The 24,189-nt window shown below is 49.6% G+C and overlaps 1 protein-coding gene across 2 annotated transcripts; it reads right to left on the bottom strand.

The window, feature by feature from the left end:
- Positions 1–4,117: 4,117 nt before the first annotated feature.
- Positions 4,118–23,141, bottom strand: REEP6 (receptor accessory protein 6). 2 transcript variants are annotated; one of them, XM_050933956.1, is made up of 6 exons: positions 22,983–23,141; positions 11,402–11,495; positions 10,721–10,859; positions 9,913–10,081; positions 9,302–9,367; positions 4,118–5,620 (listed from the first exon to the last, which is right to left on the bottom strand). In XM_050933956.1, exons 1-6 carry the CDS (start codon positions 23,095–23,097, stop codon positions 5,571–5,573), a joined length of 633 nt encoding a protein of 210 aa, XP_050789913.1. In that variant the 5' UTR covers positions 23,098–23,141; the 3' UTR covers positions 4,118–5,570. The 2 variants fall into 2 exon arrangements, with proteins under 2 accessions (XP_050789913.1, XP_050789914.1); XM_050933957.1 differs by lacking the exon at positions 9,302–9,367.
- Between the last annotated feature and the right edge of the window lie 1,048 nt (positions 23,142–24,189).

Raw genomic sequence — 24,189 nt, forward strand, 5'->3', positions numbered from 1 at the left:
CTGACAGCCCCGGCCTGCAGCGTTTTTAGAGAGGTAGCCTACAATTTAGGGCGGCTGGCAGAGAGGGCCAGAGCAGAGCCCCCCAGAGGCATGGCAATCAGCCACTGGGGCGACGAGCAAGTGCCCAAGCAGTGCAGCGTGTAAGGTGCCTCTTTACCCGCCTCTGCCTTCCACACAGGGTGGGAGATGAACCTTTGAAGTCTGGGGCTGCACTGGCCAAGGGCAGCAACTGTGAGTGGGAGGGGTGCAGAGAAGGGATGGGTCGGTTAAAGGGACTTTTGGGTTGCTGGACTTAAGAACCTGAGGGGAAAAGGACACGAGGTAACTTACTTAGGGGTGGGGCTTTTGCTCTTGGTTTGTGTTTATGAACCCTAGTTGCAGTGTTTTCCTAAATTAATGCTGAGTTATTTTCCTCCTTTTATTAAAAGTTTTTGCTACACTCAGACTCTGTGCTTTCGAGAGGGGAAGTATTCCCTATTAGAGGTGCCCAGGTCACTGGGGGGAGCGGGTGGGAAGAACTGAACCGGTTTTGGGTTGTATTGGTGAAAAGGAAGCCCTAGACACTGAATCTGGCCCTTGTTGCTGCTGGAGCCACCTGGCAGAAGGGTTAAAATTTTGCAAGCAATCCTATCATAGTGACAGGGCTAGATCTAACTTTTTTGCAGCCCCAAGCAAAAAAAAAAAAAAAAAAAAAAAAAAAAAAAAAAAAAAAAAAATCGCTGCCCCGCCATAACACTGCCCCCCCCCCCGAGTGCCACGCAGCCCAAGCCCACCCCTCAGCCGAACCAAACAAAAAAAACACCCCAAACCCCGAGCACTGCCCCACACACATGCTTGGTCGGCTGGTGACTGGAGCTGGCCCTGCATACTGAGCACCTAGGCAGGATGGGTGTGTCCATGCAAACAAGATCAGCTTCTGAAGTCTTTTTCCACAGCTCACCACTAGCTGTCGGGGAGAGCTCATTCAGACCCTGCTTACACAAATAAACCTGTCATTCATTCAGTATCACCAGCTCGGGTAGGGATACCCACTTGCAGATTTCCTATAGGGGCTCTTGGGTTATGGAGCCACCATTACTGTGCAGCAAAAAGGTGGTTTAGCCAAAGCGCTTTAGGTTCAGTCACTCATGAAATCCTGTCACCCGTCCCAACATCAGCATGTACAGCACAGCAAAATCTCTAGTGCTATGTGGTGCCACTATGAACTGGATGACTGCGGGTGGGTGGGTAAGACCAGTAGCCCATTGCTACAAGAAATTGCATGTCCTGTTATGTCGAAACTGCAAGTCATCAGTTGGCACCCAGCAAGCAGCAGCAGTGGCTGCTAAGGTCAGCCTTGGTTGAAGCAGGGTGGATAAAAATCGAGGTTTTAGAAAAGTTTTAGATTTTACAAAATTGATTTCATAAAATGCTTTTTGAGGAAAAAATGAATAGTTTGAGTTATAATGTAATTTAATTAAAAGATCTCATCGTGGGATAGGGATTATAAATTCTAATTCTACAGCATGAGACAGTGTATTCATGCAATGTTTAAGAAAAGTTTTGTAAATGAGTTCTAATAGTTCATGGATTAGGGACCCAATTTTATGGGGTTCCACAGGCTTCTGTATAGATTATTTAGGTTAATCTTTCTATCTACCCAATGGGACTCAGTGCTCAGTCTAGAAGTACCATCAGAGATGTGTAGTTTTGCAGTTCTCAAACTCTGGATTTGTGTCTCCAGAGATAACATGCTTGTTAGCAGCAAAAATGTTTTAAAATAAGTGAATGATATCTAGAGGTGAGAAATAAGAGACATCAACCCTATTGTCCCTCTGCAAATCTGTATACACAGAGTCAATCCCTTACCTCTCTCAAAAAGTGCAAAGTTTAAAAAAGTTCAATTAATAGAAGATTGTTGGGGGTGGAATAGATCTGGACAAGGAGAAGAAATCTGGAGATAATGTGAGAAGGGAGGGACAGGCAGTAGACACAAAAGTGAAACTGTTTGAACAGCATATTCCAGAAGTCTTGCTGAGTGTAGCCTTCAGTGATTCGAGATCTACAATACCATTCTCTGACTAGAAGGAAAAACCTATAATGGCAGCATAAAAGAGACCCAGTTTGGGAACAAAAACCATTCAAGAAACGCATGTTTGCTGATGATGTTTTAAAGAAAGTCCCACCAGTGAACTGGTGAAAGTCACTTAAGCACTTGGATTCAGAGACTGTTGAAGTGATAATCTCACTTTTAACAGCAGCAGCTTCTTCTGCTGCTGGTGTAGAAAGAATATTTTCTTCCTTTGGACTAATTCATTCTAAACAATGAAAAAGCAGGAAAGCTTGTTTTTCTTTTCCAGATTGTGAACAAACGGGAAAATGAAGGTGAAGACGACTGAGTTAGCTACAGAAGCCAATATTTTAAGTTTCTCAAATTGAATGCGTCAGCCAGGTTAACAGAACATTTGCGGTTCTTTTAAACAAAACTATTTTAGTTAAACAATTTTAACAAAAAACAAACCTGATTTAAAACAAACATGAATGTTTAACTGAATTCAAAAATTCATATGCTTGTTTTGTTAAAACTATTATGTTTGCTGTTTAAGAAAAAAAATCCAGAATACATAATGTAGCTTTAGTTAAATAAAACAATGTAAATGTCTGTCTGGTGATGTTCTTCTCCTCCTAATACAGCATGACAAGAAAATCCTCCAAATATTAATCATTAACCTGTTGAATTGGAGATATTTATGAACAGGGTCACCCGGGGGGGGGGGCGAGAGGGGCAATTTGCCCGGGGCTCCGCAGGGGCCCCCACGAGATTTTTTCAGGGCCCCTGGAGCGGGGTCCTTCACTCACTTGGGGGCCCCAGAAAACTCTTGAGGGGCTGGGCCCCGGAGCTTCTTCCGCTCCCAGTCTTCGCTGGCAGGGGAGTCCTTCCACTCCAGGGCGGAAGAACCCCCCACCATCGCATTACCGCCGAAGCGCAACCCGGTTTTCAGCGGTAATTCGGCGGCGGGGGGCCCTTCTGTTCAGGGAACCGCCGCCGAAGTGCCCCGAAGACCCGCGGCGGGGGCCCCCCGCCACCGAATTACCACCGAAGAGCGGGTTGCACTTCGGCGGTAATTCGCCGGCGGGGGGCCCCCCTACCGCGGGTCTTCGGGGCACTTCGGCGGCAGGTCCCAAAACGGAAGGGCCCTCCGCTGCCAAACAGGGCTGGCTCTAGACATGTCGCCGCGTGGGGGGCCCCCTGCCGCTTGCTGGTCCCACGGCTCCAGTGGACCTCCCGCAGGCGTGCCTGTGGATGCTCCACTGGAACCGCGGGACCAGCGGACCCTCCGCAGGCATGCCTGCGGGAGGTCCACCGTAGCCGCCTGCCGCCAATGGCCCCAGGAATCCTCTGGGCGGCCCTGTTTATGAAGTCATTGGGAGGTGAACTATCTGCTTCAATTACCTTTAGTAAATGAAATAACCAAACAATCCTTCATTTTCTGATATAGCCGTAAAACTATTCTGAAAAGTTTTCAACAATAAATCACTGTTTAGAAATGTATAGTGTGTACCTTCTAAAAATGAAACCTACATCTCTGAGTTGTGAAGAATGTGTATTAAGGTTATAACAACCAACAAGAATGCACTTTTATGTAGAAATCCACCATTAAAATCAAGTTTTTGTGACTAGTGATTAAATCAAATCCACCCTGGGCTGAAGTAGCAGCAACCCACTGACTTTAAGGGGAGTTACAGCCACATTGGAGCAAATTCAGATCATTCCTAAGTGGTTACCCTCCGATGCCTTTTGCTGCCTGTGTGAAGCCAGCAGATGTGCTCTGGTGATGGAATGACAGCATCCAATCTCCCTTCTCAGTCTCACACAGAAGGATCCAGGCTTGAGGTGCAGTGGTAGAATGGGTCATCTGCAGTGCTCCGTAGCCCTTCCTCTAAGTTGGGAGGGGGGGGCACTTTCATTGTTCCACCCTCTCCCTTCCCCAGGATTCAGAGAGTCTGTGTCAGGAATCAAGCCAAGCATGAAGAGAACAAGCAATGCAAACAAAACCCATGAACAGAAAGAAGTTGTTATGAGTCACATTTATTCTGTTTCATACAAAATAAATGGATACAAATGAGAGGGAAAAAATCACGAGCAACTTTTTTTAAATAAAAAAGCAGACAGTACATGAACTGCTGTAACTTGGAGTCACCATGGAGGACAAACGGAAGCCAGTTGCTCCCTGCAGAATTCACAGCTTGAGATTGGCCCCTGCTAGGATCTGATTAAGTAAATTAGATAAATTAACATTTGATTTTTGAAAGAGGAGGGAGATGGCGAATTGCAAGCAGAACGCAGACACGCTAGAGTTCAGCGCCTGAAGTGTAGAGGGGCAGCCGAAGATCAGGTTTTTCCACACTCAAACAGGATTAAGATTAGCAAAAGCCTGAGGCCAACCCCCTGGAAAGCAAACACACCCTGAAAGCATCCTGCCCACGCACACACCCCACTGGAAGATTCGGCCTTGTCCAGTTCTGGAAGCGAACTGCAGAGCCAACACTTAACCAGACTATCAGAACACACGATTGCCAAAGCAGCCTGCTTATGATGTAAGCCCAGCTCCAGGTCTGCAGGCTATGGAGCACGTGCTGCTCACAGGTTGGTGCTAATGTCCCCCTCCCCACAAAGGCCACCTGTCCCCTATTGCATTCAGCTAACCGGCACCTCTCTCGGCTTGGGCTGTTTACCTAGAAGGGCCAAGACTACTGAAAGTGGGAAGCTTGGCCCCTGACTTCAGCGAGAAGCAGCACAAGGCTGAGGTGTGCGAGGGGAAATGAATAGCTGCCTGCTCTGGGACGCTGGACCTCAGCCTGCTGAAGTGAAAACTGAACAAGCTAGACAGGAAAAGAACCTGTGGGATTGACAGCTGAAGAGCCAGTGGCTACAGAACCCACTTCCTTCTCCCTTTTGTGCTGTGGTTTATTGCAAAGGATCCTGTGTTAGGAGGACTGAGGGGCCTGGGGGAGGGGAAACGGGATGGGGGCCTTGAAGGCTTTATAGCCGGTGGTAAATGCTGCAGGATCCATCCACCAAGGGAATTATACTGCATCATCATGTGTCAACACCTACACTCAGGCCACAAAAATACTAGAAGGGCAGGTCTCAGGCTAGCTCCAGTGGACTGTCTCCCCCTCCCCACTCCAATCTGTGCCCTACATCACAAAAACACCATGGGGGAAAATGCACCAGCAGCCGCTGTGATATCTAGTGCAGAGCCAACAGCCTTCCTGCAGAATAAAGGCCGTCTCTAAAACAAGAGCTACCGAACTGTGTCTATTTGAGATCAGACGGTGCTGACTCCCAGCATGGGCCTGTTCGTAATTTTAGATCTGCTGGAGCTCTTGGGGTTTGGGGAGATCTGGAAGCTGTACTTCTTAGACACCTTGGAGCCAGTTGCTTGCTGTCGCTGCTGGCCAGCATGGTTTCAGAATGGGAAGGGGATCACCGATTTATTGGCAGGTGCCCATGGGTTACTTCAAGCCTTTAGTTTAGGGAGTTGCAGTGGAAAACTCAGAACAGCCGGCCCCTAGGAGCTCCGTCCTCACTTGGTCTTGTCAGATTCTAGACCAAGGTTCACTGCTGCTTTGGATGCTACAAGTGGGGGAAATAAAGGCAATTAGCACATGGGGCTCCTCCAGTGACAGGTGACCAGAGTGATAGAATGAGCCCTATAACCTCTGCCCCCACCTTTACTGAGCAAGGGAAATATAGTCCCTATTTTACAGACCAGTCAGTGGAAGCACAGAGAAGTGACTTGCCCAAGGTCACAGAGCACATCTATGGCAGAGCCAGCAACAGAGAATCAAGGAGTGCTGCCTCCGGCTTGTGCTTGAATCACCAGACAACATTCCTTCCCGGAGCCAGGAATAAAACCAGGTGACCAGCTTGCTTAACACTATTCTGACCACTAGGCTCCCCTCTATCCTACACCCTATTCCCTGGGTATTAGGCCCCACAGAACATGTTATTCCAGTCAAACAAAGAAGAGAAAACACTGGCAATCTCCGCCCCTGGTTACGACATCTATGCTGTTATCGCGCTTAGGCAAAACGCTTGGCCCTAACAGGAGGCAGACAGAAGCCTTGCCCTGGCACAGAGGTACCCTTGTGTGTAAGCTTGTGAACTTCCTGGCAGAGCTCCTACCTAATCCATTTTAGGAGCAGCTAGAGCCCTAGTAATCCAGCTATAACACCACAAACCACTGCATCAGCTTTCCAGGGGGTTAAACGCAGGTGCTCCAGCCCCCCCACGGCCAGAGCCAGATTCTCCTCCTTTGGAGCCCTGCCCAGTTGAACATGCAGCCAGGGGATCAGGGGCTGGTCAGGCAGAGGTACAGCAGAACCACAGAGTTACAAACACCTTGGGAATGGAGGTTTGTAACTCTGAGCAAAAAACAGAGTTGTTTTCAAATATTCGCAACTGAACATTGGTTTAAAACTGCTTTGAAACTGTTCTATGCAGAAGAAAAATACTGCTCCTCTCTCCCTTTGTTTTAGTAGTTTACAGTTAACATAGAACTGTACTTGCTTTTCTTTGGTCTCTGCTGCTTCCTGATTGCATCCGTCCAGTTCCAAATGAGGTGTGGGGTTAACTGGTCAGTTCGTAACTCTGGTGTTCAAAACTGAGGTTCTGCTGTACATGCAGCAGGGGCCTGGAAACCGGAGCCGTGAAGAATTTGCACCCCACCTCTTGCCAACAGCTGGGGTGAATCTGTGCCCCTCCCAAAGGGAAGTGGAGTGGCAACCTTTGGACCCGCTATTCAATCTAAAGCACCAGCCAGGTCCCATTGTCACCTGAGGCTTTACACACTCCAGTCCACCTGCTTTTGAAGTTAACCCTCTATCAGCCCTTGGTAGGTTCCTATCTAGGCAGCCATACCTACCACACACTCTGTAGTAACTGGGCACCTCTCGGGCGTGTCTACACTGCAGTTAAACACCAGCACCTGGCCTGCGTCAGCTGATTCAGGCTTATGGGGATGTTGAAATGTGATGTAGACATTTGGACTGGAACCTGCAAAGGGGGAAGGTCCCAGAGCCCGGGCTCCAGCCCAAGCCAGCTGACGCAGCCCAGCCGCAGGTGTTTAGTCACAATGTAGATGAACCCCAAGTGATTATCCCCTGTGGTCTTTTAAGGGGACCAAGTGGGCTTCCTAGTCAGGAACTGCAGCCCCACTCCCGCTGGAAGGTGGAACGTGGGCTGGGACTGATGCCACCTGAGGACGCTCACACCAGGGAGGGCTGTGCTAGCAGAGCTATTTGTGTTGCTGGAACACAGGGCACAGGATAATCCAGTCCTGGCTAATGCGATTGATGGGTTTAGCATGTCCGACGGGCAGCTGGAAACTCCCAGCACCGTAATTTCACACACAGACAGCTGGGGTCAGTTCAAGGGATGAAGGGCAGGGGACGCCCCGCTTGGGCGAGTTTTTCTGGCTCAGCCATCCAAGTGGTGGATTTTCTTTTGCCATGTCCCTTGTGTCGGATCTCAGGCCAGATTGGAGGCTCTGCAATTTCCTCTCTCCCTCCCCTCCAGGGTCACCCACAATGCAGCCACTATCTTGGACTTCAGCACCCATCATCTGATGCCTGTTGGGGTGGAGAAGGCCCTGTTCCCCATAAGCAGCAGGGCGCTGCAGACACAGCACCCCAAGTGCTGGCTGTCTCAGGGAGAAAGACAGACCTTTCCAAGCAACCCACTCCCACCAGAGGAGAAACCACATCAGCGCTGTTCCATCCAGCTGGCCTGCCACTGCCATCCCTTCCCCAAGCCATTGGATTTCACCTCCATCACCGACAAGTCTCTTGTGGGCCCCTGGAATGTGACCCCACCCCCAAAATGTGGGTCTCCTAAGTGGCACCGCGCTGCCAGCCAAGACACCGGGCTGGGTCTGAGCTGTACTGAAATAGCACTCTGAGGTGGTAACAGCCCAAATACCCTTGGATGTGGGGCAGGTGCTAACCAGGAGAGAACAGAGACACCAAACCCCACCCACACATATCTACCACCAAGGCATGTATGTGAATGGACACGACCACCACAGTAATAAGCAAAGGGAAGACAGACTACAGTGCACCGTTCTAGACTGGGGGGTTAAGATACTGGAGGCCAGGGAGGTGTGGGAATTTAGAGGACAGAGACTGTTCTCCACAAGGGAAGGAAGAGAAAGGAGAGTTTAGCATGACTCCCATTGAGAAGACTTTCCCCCAGCTTCCTCAAGAAGCCACAAGCGTTTTCAATCCAAGTAGGGCAGCCCCATCACTCACTCCCATTGGAGAAATAAGATCTCCAGGGTCATGCAAAGCAGCACACGTTACCCACAATGCTCTGGGCTGCAATCACATGTCACAAGCTTGCTGCTTTTGGGAGCTGAGCATAGTACTCAAGTTCCGTTTTTAGGGTTAGCAACAGCCATGGCGGCTGTACAGAGGCAACGTATTAATCCACGTGCTTGCCAATTACAGGACCTGTAACAGCAGTCAGTGGCCAGGGAGAAGAGAGCACAAGTTCGCCCCAGCACCTTCCTCCAGATGTTTTGCACGAACTCAGCATGGCTTTGACAGCTGCAAAGACTGTTGCCACCTCCGTTTGCCCCAGAGCAGATGGAGCCCCGGTAGAACTTGGCTTCCCGACACTGTGACTACCAGTGTATCTCAATCCTGCTACTGAGCGACCCTCGTTTGGGGCTGGAGGGGGAGGGTCCTTTCCCAGTGCTCATTTAATCCTTGGCACGTCTGCAAAGGCTGCCAGCCGGAGGGCCAATACAGTGGGTGATTTCTGCAATGAGCACAATGCAGGAATCACTGGGTGACTGTCGGGCCTGTGTTATGCTGGGGATCAAATCAGTTTGGCAACAGTCCCTCTGGCTTTAAAAATATATGGGGGGGGGAGAAGAGGGGGAAAATCCACTGGCAACAAGATAGGGGCCTTTTTATTTTGGTGGCCACTACGCCAGGTTTCGGTCCTTACTGATCTTCAGCTGGATTTGAACCAGCCATTGGAGAGGTTCTAGGGCCAATTAACAAGTCCCTGAGCAGTCTCTGCCACTGAACCACCAACCCTAAATTCTAGAAGCTGCTGGGATAGGACATGGCACATCTTCAACCAAGAACATGCTATGGGGCTTTGCTCCAAACTGCACCAAGATTTGAACTGGCTGCCTTTAAAACCCAAGAGCAAGTGTCCTGGTCCAGCCCACATGACGTGTTGAGAAGGGAAGTCATGCTAAACGGACCTTTGCTCCCCGGGTGAACGACATGGGTTATTACATACAGACAAGCTGAGCTGTGGCCACCTCGGACACCAGACGGGCTCTGCTGTCGGCCAGAGTAGAGAGGACTGTGCAGAGAGGCACAAGAGAAGAGAAAGAAAAAAGGAGAAGAGGCAAGAGATTACGAGCCGATTCGTATTGCTGCAGAGAGGAGACAAGGCTCTGTCTGGCCATGAAGTTATGGACGAAAGGTGGAGAGCGAGCACGTTCCTGCAGCGACACCAAAGGGATGGTCTAGTCTTGAATGAGGGCCTGATTTGCAGTTCCAGCTGCGCCGCTCTAGCAGGGTGCAAACAGCCCTCTGAAAATACTCCCAGCTCAGAGGGAGTCCCAGGCTCGCGTAAGGGCCCTGCTCCCAGTACAGGGGCAGACTGGAAGTATGGCTGGAATACATTGCATGACAGCTAATCACTGCTTCCCAGGACACACACGGGCAATGGGAAGCAATATCGAAATTAGAGCAGCCCTGAGACAGCTCTAACTTACACCCTGGCCAGGTAGGGCCCTGTCCCAGAATACAGGAGAACAAAAGGTGTTTTAAACGCCCTTCTCCCCATTGCTGCCCGAAGCACAGGAACTGGGTAACTGAGAGAGAGGGAATAGGACACGATACCTTCTCTGGTGACTGTCGAAGCAGCATCGAGCGCTGTGCCGCTCAGGTCACTGATCACGCTGTCTACTATCCGGTGGTGCTTCAGGAAGAAGGGCCGGATGACTTTTTGGTACAACACCTGGGAGCCATTCCAGGAGACAGGTGCCATGCACCAGACCAGGAACAGGCACTGCAGGGAAGGAGACATCTCACTCCAGGTTTGGAAGAGACCCAGAGGTCAGGTGGCAAGACAGAGGCCTCACAAACTGTTCCAGTGCATCAGCTTTAAAGGACAGAATTGGCCACGGGTGATGTCAGCAGGACAAACCCTCAGTGAGGCGCATCCAGCTGGACAATGAGGGGAAAACAGCCAAGAGGCTCCAGCTAGACCTGAACAAACTCTGTTTGGTCTGTTTTGGTTCACCCAAGCGTCAGTTTAAGTTTTAGGTGGGCTCAGACCCAGTTAGGTGAAGAATCACCTCCAAGAGGAGCCAGCGACTTTTATCCCAGCATGGCTCTGCTCAGCAACCACTGGTACCATGGTGGGCTTCCACGGTTATTCTTTAAACCCCATTGAACTTGATAGGAGTCTCTGCCCAGTTCAGTGAGCTTCGGGCTGGACTCTCCGCCTAGAAACAGCAACCCTCTAGACACCCACAACAGAGAGAGTCATCCCTGGTATTGACTTCCAGTTACACCAGAGAGAGAGAGAGATTGGCCCCAACCCTACAGTGCTATTGGTCAACTCCACAGTAACCCAAGGTTTTATCTCCAGAAGATAAATCACAGAGAGAAACAGGACAGCAGCCGATCTATGTGCCCCCGTTACCTTTCCAGCATAGTAAAACGGGAACCAGTAGAGGAAGGTGTCGGAAAAAAACTCTGCCACATTGAAGACTCCATATACCACCCAGTATGTGAGCCACATGGTATCATCGTCCTTGTCGGTGCTTTCAATGGCTTTGATGCTATGGGCAGAAAGGAGACAGGTCAGTTCTACCTTCTACTCTGCTTAGGCGTGTTAAAGACAGGCATGTTAAGCTTTGAAAATCTCAGCCTTACTAAATGAGTTGGGAGGGTCAGTTCTGGGTGCCCCACAGAGGTTTTGCTGAGCATCCAGTGTCTGAAGAGAACATGCCCCTTTAAAGCAGCCTCAAGTTGAGCACACCCCTATCTAACTATCTTTGTCAAAAAAAGTAATGGAGACTAAATCTGGGACTCAAATAACGTTGTGGGACATTCTCCCTGGACAATGAGTATTTAGCATTTCATACCCAATAGGCAAATAATCATCGTTTTAGCAAGTTTGTGGGGCTCATCAAAACATGCTGGCCCAGCAGAGGGCTCTGCCCCTCAACGTTGGAGGTGAACACAACAACATTTTGCTTTCCGCCGGGTCCCTCTCCCCAGAGGGACGTTCTCAGCGGTGAAACTAACGCCCCTGCCCTCCGCCCCCACGTAAAGGGAAGGAGCCACAGTGCTAGGCGGAGCGCGGACTGCTGCCACTTACGAAACGTAGGCTGGGTAGACAAAGCCAATGAGATTGCACAGCAGCGAGGCGCCGTATCCGAACATGAGGTACAGCCCCAGGAAAGTGATGGTACCTGGCCAGGAAAGGAGACAGGAGTCAGAATAGTGCTAGTGAGCCACCGTTCCACACAGGAGAGATTGTTTTGGACACAGCTGGCTAATGGCAGAGTCGTGACTGGAGGAAACCCCCTCAGCATGGCAGCGTCAGATCCATTTTGTTGGTAGTCAGATGGCCAGTCTGGTTGTGTGGCCACCAGAGAAGCTTGCTCCTAGGTTGCGTTAACTCCCTTTAACCTCTTGTTTACACAGGGCTGGCCAGGAAGTTCCCGTTTATTTGTTTTGATCCTACCATCCCACCTCCAATGGTGGGAATCAGGCAGGGGTCACTTGCTTGAAGGCATTTATTAACGGGCATTTTGGCATGTATGAGCCAGGGAACTCGTGATGCCAAGTGTCAGAGGGCACAGGAGGTACAGAGTTTTAGGAGGATCCCCGGGTCCATTCTAGGCATATCAAATCACTGAAGGAGCGCCTGCAAAGTCTCAGTGGAGAACCAGGAGTACCCAGGTCACCAGAACCATGACAAATTGTAGGCAAGGATAATATTTAAGGAGTTTTGTACTCAGACTGGAAATTATATTCTTAAGGTCAGAGTTAAAGCAAGACATCAGGAGGTGACTAACATGGCCCTATCAGACAGGCATGAAATGCATCTCTACTGGTCTGGTTATATGCAAAGGATTGTACACTTCACCACAGATCCTGTGTGCATCCTGAGCCCCCAGCGAAAGTTAATGAGACTGCAAAATCTTCAGCCAGGAACACACAGCAGGAGGGTGACTAAAGACCAAAGGACACTTCTGATACATCTGTGGGCTGTAAAGGGACACCCTGGTATCTTTCACAGGGGAAGCAAGCAAGCCCACCGTTCATTTTATGAACGAAAGAGGCGCAGAGTATTTGGGGGGAGCTTTGGCTCTTATGACAGCATAGTGGCTTGCTAAGTTTAGGCTCTAGGACCTGTGTTATGATTTGATTTGATGTGTAACCCTCTCTTTCCAATGGGTCTGCTAGCCACGGTTGGAATCTGTGCTTTGTAGAAGAAACATACACTTGCTTGCTCCATAAACAAATCTAAGTGGTGTGTGTTAAGTGGTGCTGTGCTGGTTGGCTGGGGCAGGATACCGCTCCTTTGGGAGCAGAGGATCAGGGAATTTCAGTGGATCAGTGGCTGGTTGCTCCAGGGAGACGCTCAGAGATTGGAACATGCCTATTTTTAAGCTGTATGGAGAGAGCAGGGCCCCGACAGTGCTTATAGTCCCAGAGGCGATGGGAAGCTGACTCATGGTGGACACAGACGGGGCACGTGGTAGCAAGGAGCCTAATAACCATGAGTACCCCGGGGAAGCATCACACCCTGGCAGAGACATTGAAGATATGTCTGCACTGGAGCAGGAAGGTAATTTCCAGCTGGGGTAGACGTATCCCTGCTAGCTCTGATGAAGCCAGAAAACCAAAAATAGCAGTGTTGCCATGGCAACGCAAGTAGCAGGATGGGAGTAGCCACCCCAAATATGACCCATCTGAAACCTGAGGGATGTACTTGGGCAGCCAGTCTGTCCTGCTGCTGAGGGTACACTGCTATTTTTAGAAGTTACACCCCCAGCTCCAGTGCAGATATACCCTCAAAGTCTCACTCATTTAAACAGCCATGGCCTAAGATGACTCCCTGCCAACAAGAGGGTGGCTACAGACTCAGCATGTGACCTTAGGCCAGTCACTGTGCCTCAGTTTCCCCATATGTAAAAAAAGGGGGGCAGGGTTTGATACTGACCCACTCCACAGAGCGGTCATGAGGCATTAATAGTCAAGGTGGTCTGAGATCCTTCAATGGAAGACACTAACAAGTAACACAGTGTTATTTACTCCTGCTTGGCTTATTGTGGTTCTCCCAGGAAGGTAAAGTGCATCTGTGCAGGAGTCGGAGCTTTTTCAGAGACCACGAAAAAAACTCCTACAGGAACAAGCCCCCCATCCCCCAAAATCACAGACCTCTTGATCTTCTGCCCCAAGTGCAAGGCACACTTCTCCCCTCTGCCTTCACCAATCCAAGCAGAGCAGCATGGGCATTAGAAAGAGACACTAAATCTTAACACCATACAACACACACAATTCTCCCCTGGCAGAGAGGGTGACAGAACAAGCCACACGTGACGGATGCCGGTCCTGTCGCTTAACGCACAAATGGAAGGCGCTTGGATACCATGATGATGAAGGCAAGATAAGAACCAACATATAACAGAAAGATTCAGTCAGGCCCACAAGAGAACGTTCAAAGATTCCTTTAACGATCCCCGAGAGCTACAGTATGTTGCTATTTTCCTTCCCAGAAATTCCTGTTGCACGAGATACTGATTGGCATTTGGAAATAAAACCTCTAGAGACCTGGCAGGAACCTCTGATCCCACGGGAGCCTCACATTCCCTCCTTTCCCCTGGGCTTTGCACATACTGCTGCATCCTTTGAGCAATAAGCAGGAGTAAAACTGAAACGGGGCAGGGGTGGTAGTTCTGCCCATTCCTCAGCAAGGCTCCTAAGGAGCTCTGAGGACTCATGAGAGCCAGGGTGGATAAAAAGATTTTTGAAAAAATGCTTTTTGACTAAAAAAAAAACAAAAAAAACCCCACACCTATCTAAAGATAATTTTAATTAAGATACATTATAGCTCAAAGAGCTCATCGTGCAATAGGGATTATAAATTCTATAGTACGAGACAATAGATTCATGTAACGTGTAAGAAAAGTTTTGTAAATGAGTTCCTAATAGTTCATGGATTAGGGACCCAATCTTACGGTGTTCCACAGGCTTCTGTATAGATTATTTAGATTAATCTTTCTATCTACTCAGTGCTCAGTCTAGAAGATAGCATCAGAGATGCTTAGTTTTGCATCTCCAGAGATAACATGCTTGTTAACAGCAAAAATGTTTTAAAATAAGTACATAATATCTAGAGGTGAGAAATAACAGACCTCAACCCTATTGTCCCTCTGCAAATCTGTATACGCAAAGTCAATCTCTTACCTCTCTCTAAAAGTGCAAAGTTTAAAAAAAGTTCAATGAATAGAAGATTGTTGGGGATGGAATAGGAGAAGAAATCTGGGAGATAGATGTGAGAAGGGAGGGACAGGCAGTAGACACAAAAGTGAAACTGTTTGAGCAGTATATTCCAGAAGTCTTGAGGTCTTTCAGAGTGTTGCCTTTGTTGATTTGAGATCTACAATACCATTCTCTGACTGGAAGGGGAAACCTATAATGGCAGCAGGCTGTAAAAGAGACCCAGTTTGGGAATAAGAACCATTCAAGAAATGTGTTTGCTGATGATGTTTTAAGAAAGTCCCACCAGTTAACTGGTGGAAGTCACTTAAGCACTTGAATTCAGACACTGTTGAAGTGATAATCTCACTTTTAACAGCAGTAGCATCTTCTGCTGGTGTAGAAAGAATATTTTCTTCCTTTGGACTAATCCATTCCAAACTGAGAATTGTTTGGGACCTGAAAAAAGCAGAAAAGCTTGTTTTTCCTTTCCAGATTGTGAACAAACAGGAAAATGAAGGTGAAGACGATTGAGTTCGCTGCAGAAGCCAATATTTTAAGTTTCTCATGTTGACCTGGCTGACAGTTGATTTTTTTTTAAAATATTTCATTTAACTATTTTAGTTAACAAATTTTAACAAACACAAACCTGGACTTTAAAAAACTTGAATGTTTAAAGTAAAAAATCCATATGCTTGTTTTGTTAAAATATTATGCGTTTGCTATAGAAGAAAACAAAACAGAATACCTAACGTTGTTTTAGTTAAATAAAACAATGTAAATGTCTGTCTGGTGATGTTCTCCTCCTAATACAGCATGGCAAGAAAATCCTCCAAATATTAATCATTAACCTGTTGAATTGGAGATATTTATGAAGTCATTGGGAGGTGAAATATCTGCTTCAATTACCTTTGGTAAATTAAAATAACCAAACAATCCTTCATTTTCTGACAGAGCTGTAAAACTAATCTGTTGAAAAATGTATAGTGTGTACCTTCTAAAAATGAAACCTACATCCATCTCTGAGTTGTGAAGAATATGCATTCAGGTTATAACAACCAACAAGAATGCACTTTTATGTAGAAATACACAATTAAATTGAGTCTTCTGACTAGTGATTTAAATCAAATCCACCCTGATGGAAGCAGTGGAGAGTCCAACATCAAGCAAAGCAGAGCCCCAGAAGGGACAGAGGCATCTCCTGACACCACTAAGAGCTAGTCACCTCCATTCTGTCAGCTGGTTCTTTGCAGCTAGTGGAAAACCTCCACCTCGCCCAGCCTCCTGTTAATGCTGCCAGCTAGCAGGGGCTGTGCTTGTCTTTTTTTTAAATATGGATGAGGACTGGACTGAGTCCAACTCATTTCACTTCATCTACGGGAGGCAGAGGCTGCTGCTGGAGTCAGTAGAACCTGCCAGGGCTGGATTTGAACTGACCACTTCAAGGTGGATGACCCCATAGGCCACACCCACTCCTCCCCCTCCCCATTTCTATTGCTTCCTTAACTTTGGGGAACTATTTGCCAGGTTAGGAACAACCTGTCGTCCGCAGAGCACATGAGACTCTGTGCAAAGGCCAGTCTTCCCATCTGTTCCAAGAGCTCAGAGAGAAGCTCTGTCGGGAGAACGGGCTGGTTGGGAACATGCTGCATTCCCTGCTGCAAAAGGGAAGCAAAAATTGCTACTAAGTGGCAAGCTGTTTGCAAGGAGACATTAGCAAGCTCTGGAAGAAAGGAAAACGAAGCGGAGAGGCGTCCATCATTGCTAATGGATCTGAAAACTTACAAGTTACTTTAATGGAAAGAAGGTCTCTTGCTGGCCTTCAGGCTAATGCTAGGTGGTGTATGTACTGTTTTTAAAACCAGTTGCATGTAAGAGCAGCAGTACTGGGGAAAACATAGGATGCGATAGGCAGAGAGCAATTCAGAGACTCCAGGATTCTTGCTCCTCAGTCAGGTCCTTCTGGGGCAAACAAAGGAGACAACCAGCTCAGATGACCTGAGATGCAGTGTAGTCTAGTGGTTATGGGTATGGGATTCAAAAGACCTGCATTCAATTCTCAGCTCTGCCCTTGACCTGCTGTGTGACCACAGGCATATCCTCTCTATGTGCCTCTTTCCCCTCCCATGCTTTGTCTTGTCTATTAAGGTTGTGAGCTCCTGGGGGTAGAATGTCTGTTACATACATGTACAGCACCTGGCACAATGGGGTCCAAATCTTAGCTGGGACTCCTAGGTGCTAGTGCTATACAGACATGCGCAACAGAAAACCACCCCCCAAACTCTTCCTCCAAAAGTTGGATGGGGGGGCAGGGGAAGATTCTTCTTCTGCACACTGATCTGGGCATCAGCCAGGATCAGCAGCACCTACAGCAACCTGACCTCGCAGCATGTCTGACCCAGCTTGACCCAAGAACTACTGGAGGTCACACAAGAAAGCTAGTAGGGGAGAGGTAGGATGTGTTTGCTACACCTGACAGCAAGGACTATGATGGGTAGGGATGTTACTTGAGGACAACAAAACAACTTCATTTGCTCCCCTACATCAGGTTTAGAGTAGATGGGGGGCCCACAGCTGGTGGACAGGGAGGAACACAGGGACAACTTGTGAGGTGCATAGGAGGAGCAGGAGGATTATGGTGGGGAACAGCCAAAATTTTGCCACTCTGCTCCAGGACCTGAGCTCTGCTGCAGTGCGGATGGTCCCTTGGAGGGGTGGGACCCATGGACTGGCTTGAATTGGCATGTTCGCCTGGGCATTCAGTGGCATGGGGCTGGGTTTCTTCTCCCTACTCCTGCCTGGGCATCTGCAGTAGAGCTGGGGAGCTTGATCCCCACCCCCCCTGCCCTGGATGGCAGAGGTTCCCTGAGCTCAGGGAACCTGTCTGGGAGTCTCCCAGTTGCTAGGACCCGATACGTACACACCTTTGCTGCTGTCTTTGAGCGTTGGCTGTACAAACGTGTACTAAAGAATTAAACCCTCCCAGTCCCAGTAGTTAAAACCACATCATCGATTAACTCAATACCAAGAGGGAGAGGGAAATGCTGCCCGGCCTAGAAGAGGAGAAAACCCTAAGTTCTGCACTGAGTGTTCCTAGCAGCTGGGTGTGATCCAGGGACGGCACAAAGGTTGAGACACGAAGTCCAGGAAGAACACGCACTGCTGCCAAGTACGAGCAAAGCAGTAAGTGCAGCACCCCACATACCCCCTGGTGCTGCAATTTACAGGCTAGGCGTATCTCCCAATCGAGGAGGGATGGCAGCTAGTTAACACCCCCCTCCCCTCCACACACACACCCTCTAGCAGTGCCACAGTCTGTAAGACCGGCATTGCACCAGCACAGACAAATCTACTGGAGACTGCAGAGATGCCCATCGGTACATGTCTGAAGGGATCTGGATGGGTTCACGCTGATTTGCAGACAGTTACAGTTGGAGTTCCTTCTCTGGAGGCCTGTGTTCTGGTGTTCTATCAGCGAGTTGTGGTAGTAGGCGCTTTTATTCAGTGGCAAAGAATCCTGTGGCACCTTATAGACTAACAGACGTTTTGGAGGTGCCACAGGATTCTTTGCTGCTTTTACAGATCCAGACTAACACGGCTACCCTCTGATACTTTATTCAGTGGATAAGTTACCAAAGAGGGACATGACACTTGGCAGGACAGGAGGGTCATGTTACAGCGCACGTAACATGAGCAGAGCACAGATGGGCCCCAAAAGGGACATAAAAACCTCAAGCTTTAGGCCAATCTCTAATTATTAGGGGGGAGGAGGCAGCCTTCACAGGGGGCAGATTATACCCACACTTGCCTGCTTTCTTGCACCTTCTTCTGAACAACCAGGGGTTGGCCAGCCGGAGGCAGGACACTGACCAGCTTGACTCTGGGTCTGCTTTAGGACAGCAAGTCCTGGCTAAAAAAGCCCTGGATCTGACTGGCAGGAGTAATTTCAGCCCTACCCAAGGTTTACAGGGTGGCATTTGCCAACTGTCCCTTTAAAATAAAGCAGCATCACATTGTGGTGGGCTCAGTTGGGAACCTTAAAATTGGTTTTATGGGCTGCATGAAGTTTAGCTGCAGGAACTTTTTGAAATACCAGCCTGCTTAAGCCTTACAATGGGACACGTATCAAAAGGGGAAAAAAAGGTAGCATGGGGGAGGGCAACCACATTCATTAGGTGGGATTAAGGCCTTTTCTTGTGTGTGTTTGGATTTCTCTTCTCCTTACAGATCATAAAAGGACTAACTGTGACTGGCTGCGGAGGCTGGCCGCACAGCTCTGCCAGTGCAGATCAGTCCTGACATGCAGCACTCCCTACTAATCCAGCCCTGTTCTCCTACACAGATAGCTTGGCCAATGCCCCTTTGTGACAGTGGGAATTTTCTAGAATAGTTTTATGCGGCCTGTGTGTGCCTCAGTTTCCCCGTCTTTTCATTGCTGCCCCGTGGCTGCAAAAGGGTTAAATCTGCTTTGGAGGCAGAGCAGGAGATGTTCCTGCTCTGGGGTGGTATGAATGGTTCATAAAATGGGTTGGCTGACACCCACTCATATCAGTGGAGGATCCAGAAAGACAATGGGACTGAACAATCGACATCCAAAGACCTTGGGCAGGCAGAGCGCGTGACCACCTGGGAGTGTCTCTGCAGGAGAGTCAGGTGGCTCAGCGGGAGCTCTCACCTGGGACAGACAAAGATACAGGAGAGCCAAAAACATTGATCCAACAGTAGTTTGGCTGTGCGGAGCGCAGGCATGGCTAGGACAGACCATCTGCTAAGCTTTGCTTCCCTATGGTAATCTAAGGGCACCTCAATGCTGTGTTACACTCAGCTAATAAACCCTACTCTGCCTGGGGTCACTGCGAATGCTTGCTAAAGCACATTGTCCCCAAAGAGCACAAAGTCTCTGACCAAGAGCAAGCATCTCAGCTGGACTCGCTGGGCAGCGCTCCTGGGGTGAAACCGAGTGCTGGAGCCCTAGGATTCAGCCTTTGAGGCACTGAGGCTGCATGACGTATAAGTAAGGAAGATGGTGATCCACTGGGGGCCTGGGTTTCTCCCAGGGACTGTTTAAAAGCTGAGGCAGAGCGCAGATCTTGCGGCTCCATGACAACCTTCTACCTGACCTTTTGCACTAGCTGCTATTCCACGCAGCCCTGCCCAGTGCAGAACTCTGCCAGTGCGCCCCAGGCCATCCCAGCAAGGCCTCCGCTAATCTAGTCCATTATAGAGACAGGCATGTGCTTGGGGCGTATTTTTTCAAGGGGCAGCATTCTGGCCCTTTGGGGACAGCACTCCAGGTTCTTTGCCACCCCAAGCAAAAAAAGAAAAAAGTCAGAGCCAGCCCTGGAGACAGAGCATATTGCATGGATCTCTCCAATATGAGACACCACCAAAGCACTTTGCAAATATTAGTTAAAAAGTGCAAACCCCCCCCCCCCCCCGCCACACACACACATACATACACTGCAGGTCTAGCATGACAACCATACTCCTTTCAAATCATGTTCTAGAATAGGAGTAGATCCCTGGTTTTCTGAGGCCAAAGACTAATGACTCCATTTAACATCCCACAGGGCGAGGGTGGGGGAAGGGAAATGAATTTTAAAGAGTTCTAAAAGGGAACAAGAACAATGATGTTTAAAAGGCAAATTACGTTTTGCGGGAGCGTCCCCTTTCACTGCATACAGCGGCCAGGAATGTTACCCCAGCAACAGAAGCAGACGGCTTCCGATCAGTTACAAGGGAGCTGCTTTTTTAATATTCCTTTGTTCTCAAGCGGTCCACTACCCATCACATGGCTGAACTGCAGGCAGACACTGACAACTTGTCAAGGACTCCGCGCCAGCATCTCTGCAGTACAGTAACCCAGACTGTAATTAAAATAAATCGGAGTAAAATGCAGTTAGACTAAAAAAAGTTTGCATTAAAGCTTGGCAGGGTGGGGTGGGGGAGGGAGAGAAGCCCTGTGGCTTGGAGGAGACAGACTCTCCTTTCACAGGAGTTAATCATTAGGCCACAGAGAGTAGCTATCTCAGCATAGACTTGCTTCTAGCTTAAGTCTGATTGATAATAATTTACATGTCCTTCTACTAAGGAGAGTATTAAATCCTAATTATCCAAGTGCCACACAGACCCCTTGGATCTTTGGCAGAAAGGATGTCAGAGGGCTAAGTCTGCAAACATTTGCCTGCTTCAAAAAAAAAAAAAAAAAAAAAAACACATGACAATGTCTCTTTATGCAGATGTTTCCAGCATTGTGACATACAACATTTAAAGCCAGGAAAGTCCCAGGTAAAGGTCAAATGAGGAAAGTGTACTCCAGCATGCAAGCCTCAAGATGATGCACCATCAGAGCAGCACCCAAAGGTTGCAATCAGGAACAGGACCCCAACGTGCCAGGTGTGATAGAATAACCCTGTCTCAGCCCCAGAGTCTAAGCCCAATCTTGCAAGTTGTCCCATGAGCTGAGCACAGGGGTCTGGCCACATAGACCACAATCCTGCAGGTTGGTCCAAGGAGAAATGAGACAGGTGAGAATACACCACAAAGGGATGAGACAAAATATAATTTCCAATGAGCAATTTTCTATTTGTTCCTTTACGATCAGACTTGGACTAGAAGTTGGCAGTGGATGCTTACAGCTATAAATGAGTGAGTAGCCTTGTGCCAGTCCCATCCTCCAGGCTACAGCAATCAGCTACTGCAAAAATTCTGGAGCACGTGCAGCAGCAGCAGTAAGAACTTCATAGAGTCGGCCAAGCAAAGGCTGGATGTAACATTAGACGCCGTGTGACCTCGGGGAGCACAAAGAAGATGATTTTTAAGAAAGAGGGAAGAAGGTCTTTCATTGGCACATTAACTCCAAAAGTCAGGTCACAAGAACAGTGCTTGTGAGCTGGGAATTTTGATTCCTAGCATCAGCTTGCAGCAAATGTTTAAGAATGGTCTTGTGTAAAACCAATGCAGCTAAGAGAGGTTTGGCTAGAGGAGAATGAGGGACTCCAGCTTCTGTTCCCAGTTCTGCCACAAGCTTTCTGTTGGGCCTATTATTTGACCTCTCTGTGCTTCCCTCACCCACGCAAAGATACTTCCTTCCCCCAGAGCAGCGCTGGGGCGAGTTCATGACAGTCACTGAACTTTCCAAACAGTCGCTGAAGTACTGTATAGCTTGGAAGCACTGACTGACCATTCAGCCAAAACAGGCAGCTACGTTAACAATGTCTCTTGTGCCATGACTGGAGGCAAACACCAGATCTACAGTAATTGCTGGACTGGATCAGACCCAAGGACCATCTAACCCAGTACCTACCAGTTGCTTCAGAGGAAGCTGTAAGAAATCCCGCAGGAGGCACACGTGAGATGATCTCCCCACATCCCAAGCGGAGTTTGGTTTAAACCCTGCAGCGTGATACACTTTGAATTCTTCTATTAGCCCCTTAAATAGCTTGTCTGAAAAGGGGTCACATCCTCCAGCCAGGTGTTCCTCAAGAGCAGGTCTACCAGGCGGTGCCAGTCCCCAGAGCTTGCCCCCCACTATACCATCACACCCAGCAGCAAGGAGACCCAGAAACAACTGTGCTTTGGGCAGTGGAGGAGAGGGCTCCTAGAGATCTGTACATTGCAAACCAAGGAGGTCCCATGTGGTCAGAGACCAGGAGAGGCTCTCAGAGTTCAGCAAGAGGCAGAGTTTCAAAGAGCTCAGCCTATTCCTTCTTGTGAGGGTCTCCCCCACTTCCCTCGAAACTGACTCAGCCAAGCAAAGCCCTTTCATGGGACAGGCCTGGAGCTAGGATGACCAGATGTCCCGATTTTTGGGTCTCTTTCTTATATTACCCCCCACCCCCATCCCAATTTTTCACATTTGCTGTCTGGTCACCCTACCTGGAGCGCACCTGCAAGACTCTCCCTTTCCAGGCAAGGATCAACTGGCAAGTGCTCCTGCAGTCCTTGGGGGAAGGAAGCACCAAGGGAGGGGGCATTGGGAAGGGAGATCTCAGGGTGAAAGGGGGTCTCTTGTGGGAGGAATGTGACAGGGATATATTGAAAAAGGGTGTCCCTGGGGAGCATGGGCAGAGATCTGTGGTGAGGTCCCCTTAGAACAGGTCTGCCCAGGGAGGGTGAGGGGAGGCAAGTGGGGCAATTTGCCCCACGCCCCCATAATATAGTATTCTATTGTATTGCAACTTTTTTTATGGAAGGGGCCCCCAAAATTGCTTTGCCCCAGGCCCCCTGAATCCTCTGGGCAGCCCTGCCTTAGAAAGAGGGGTGCCCCAAGCGGCTCCCCAGCAGTGGGACCCCACACAGGGCAAAGGGAGCCCCCTGCCAGATGAAGTATCCCCCCCGGAAGGTGGGGGAGGGAAGTAGCACGCCTGGCTCCGTAGCAAGGGGGGTTCACAGGAGCAGGAGGTCCCCTGGGGGGGGTGTCCTTGGGGAGCACTCCGGCTCGGAGAGCGCTATTCCCGGACTCCCACCTGTGGCCAGATAGTAGCGCTTGACGCCGGTCCTGGCCTCCAGCCGGCCCAGCAGGTCGGTGAGCAGGCTGGGCTGGTCGAGGAAGGTCTGGAAGCGCTGCTGCAGGGAGCCCATAGCTGCTGCGACGGGGCGAGCCGCGATCCGGCTCCAGCGGCGGCTCCTCGCTCTCTATCTGCTTAGCTGCCGGGCCGGGCCCGCCTCCCCGCGCCGGGCCAATGCGGGAGCGGGGCGGGGCGCAGCCAGGTGAGAGCCGGGGCCGGGCACGTCACAGGGGACAGGTGAGGACGCAGGTGGGACGGACCAGGAGAGGGTGCGGGGGGAGGGTAGGAGAGAAGGGGGGTCAGAGGGGGCCGGGTCGGGGCCCTCGTGGGGGGCAGGCCACACGTGCAATGCCAGGAGGGCTCAGGAGAGCAGAGGGGAGGCCCCAGCCGAATGTACAGAACTAGAGGAGGGTGAGACCCAGCCTGAGCAGCAGCAGCTTCCTGCAAATAAGGATCATCTCTAGCAAACCAGCTCCCCGGCTGCGCCCCTTGCTCGGGAAGCAAGACTGTGGACAGGGGCTGCCTGCCTGTGAGAGCGGGGCAGGTGGGAGCCAAGTTGGCAGGCGGAGGGAAGAGCCTGACAAAGGGGATGGGGTGCACACAGTGATTGCAATGGTGAGCTCCTGGGGGCAGGAACTGTCTTTTAGTTCTGTATTTAGACAGCGCCGAGCACAGGGCAGTCCTGGCTCATGACCCGAGCTCCCTAGGTGCTATCTTGATGCAAACCAATAATAATAATAAAATATATTTACAGACATATTTATTACAGAAAGAAAGCCCCCCCACACACGCTTTGTCATCTTCTTTCAATCACAGACGATGCTCCAGCCCGGCCAATATCATCATAGGAAGCAGAAAACACATACTTGCGCCAGGCTTTAAAAAAAACTACAACTCCCAGAAGGCTTCGCAGCCCATGAACGGCCGCTTCTCCTCGCAAAGCCCATTGGGATTTGTAGTTTGTTGGGAGCCGAGGGTGCCGTGCCCGGCTCCCTTGGCTTGCGGTTGCTATGGCGACCCCGGCTGGGCCGGGGTGTGAACACGTGGAGTGGGGCAGCCCGAGGAAGCTTTCCCCGGCCCGGGAGAGAGGCAAAATCGAGGCCCCGGCTTCAGGCATAGCGCTAGGCCGCAGCTCCGGGGCGGGGGGGTATTTAAGGGCCCCTTG

This window comes from Gopherus flavomarginatus, chromosome 24 (assembly GCF_025201925.1).
Source record: "Gopherus flavomarginatus isolate rGopFla2 chromosome 24, rGopFla2.mat.asm, whole genome shotgun sequence".
NCBI classification, from domain to species: Eukaryota; Metazoa; Chordata; order Testudines; family Testudinidae; genus Gopherus; species Gopherus flavomarginatus.

Coding starts and splice junctions, on each gene's coding strand:
- REEP6 (XM_050933956.1), bottom strand. CDS start 23,097: ATGGGCTCCCTGCAGCAGCGCTTCCAGACCTTCCTCGACCAGCCCAGC. Junction 11,496..22,982: donor GCGCTACTATCTGGCCACAG/GTGGGAGTCCGG, acceptor TTTCCTGGCCAG/GTACCATCACTTTCCTGGGG. Junction 5,621..9,301: donor GGCCACAGCTCAGCTTGTCT/GTATGTAATAAC, acceptor CCCCACTTGTAG/CATCCAAAGCAGCAGTGAAC.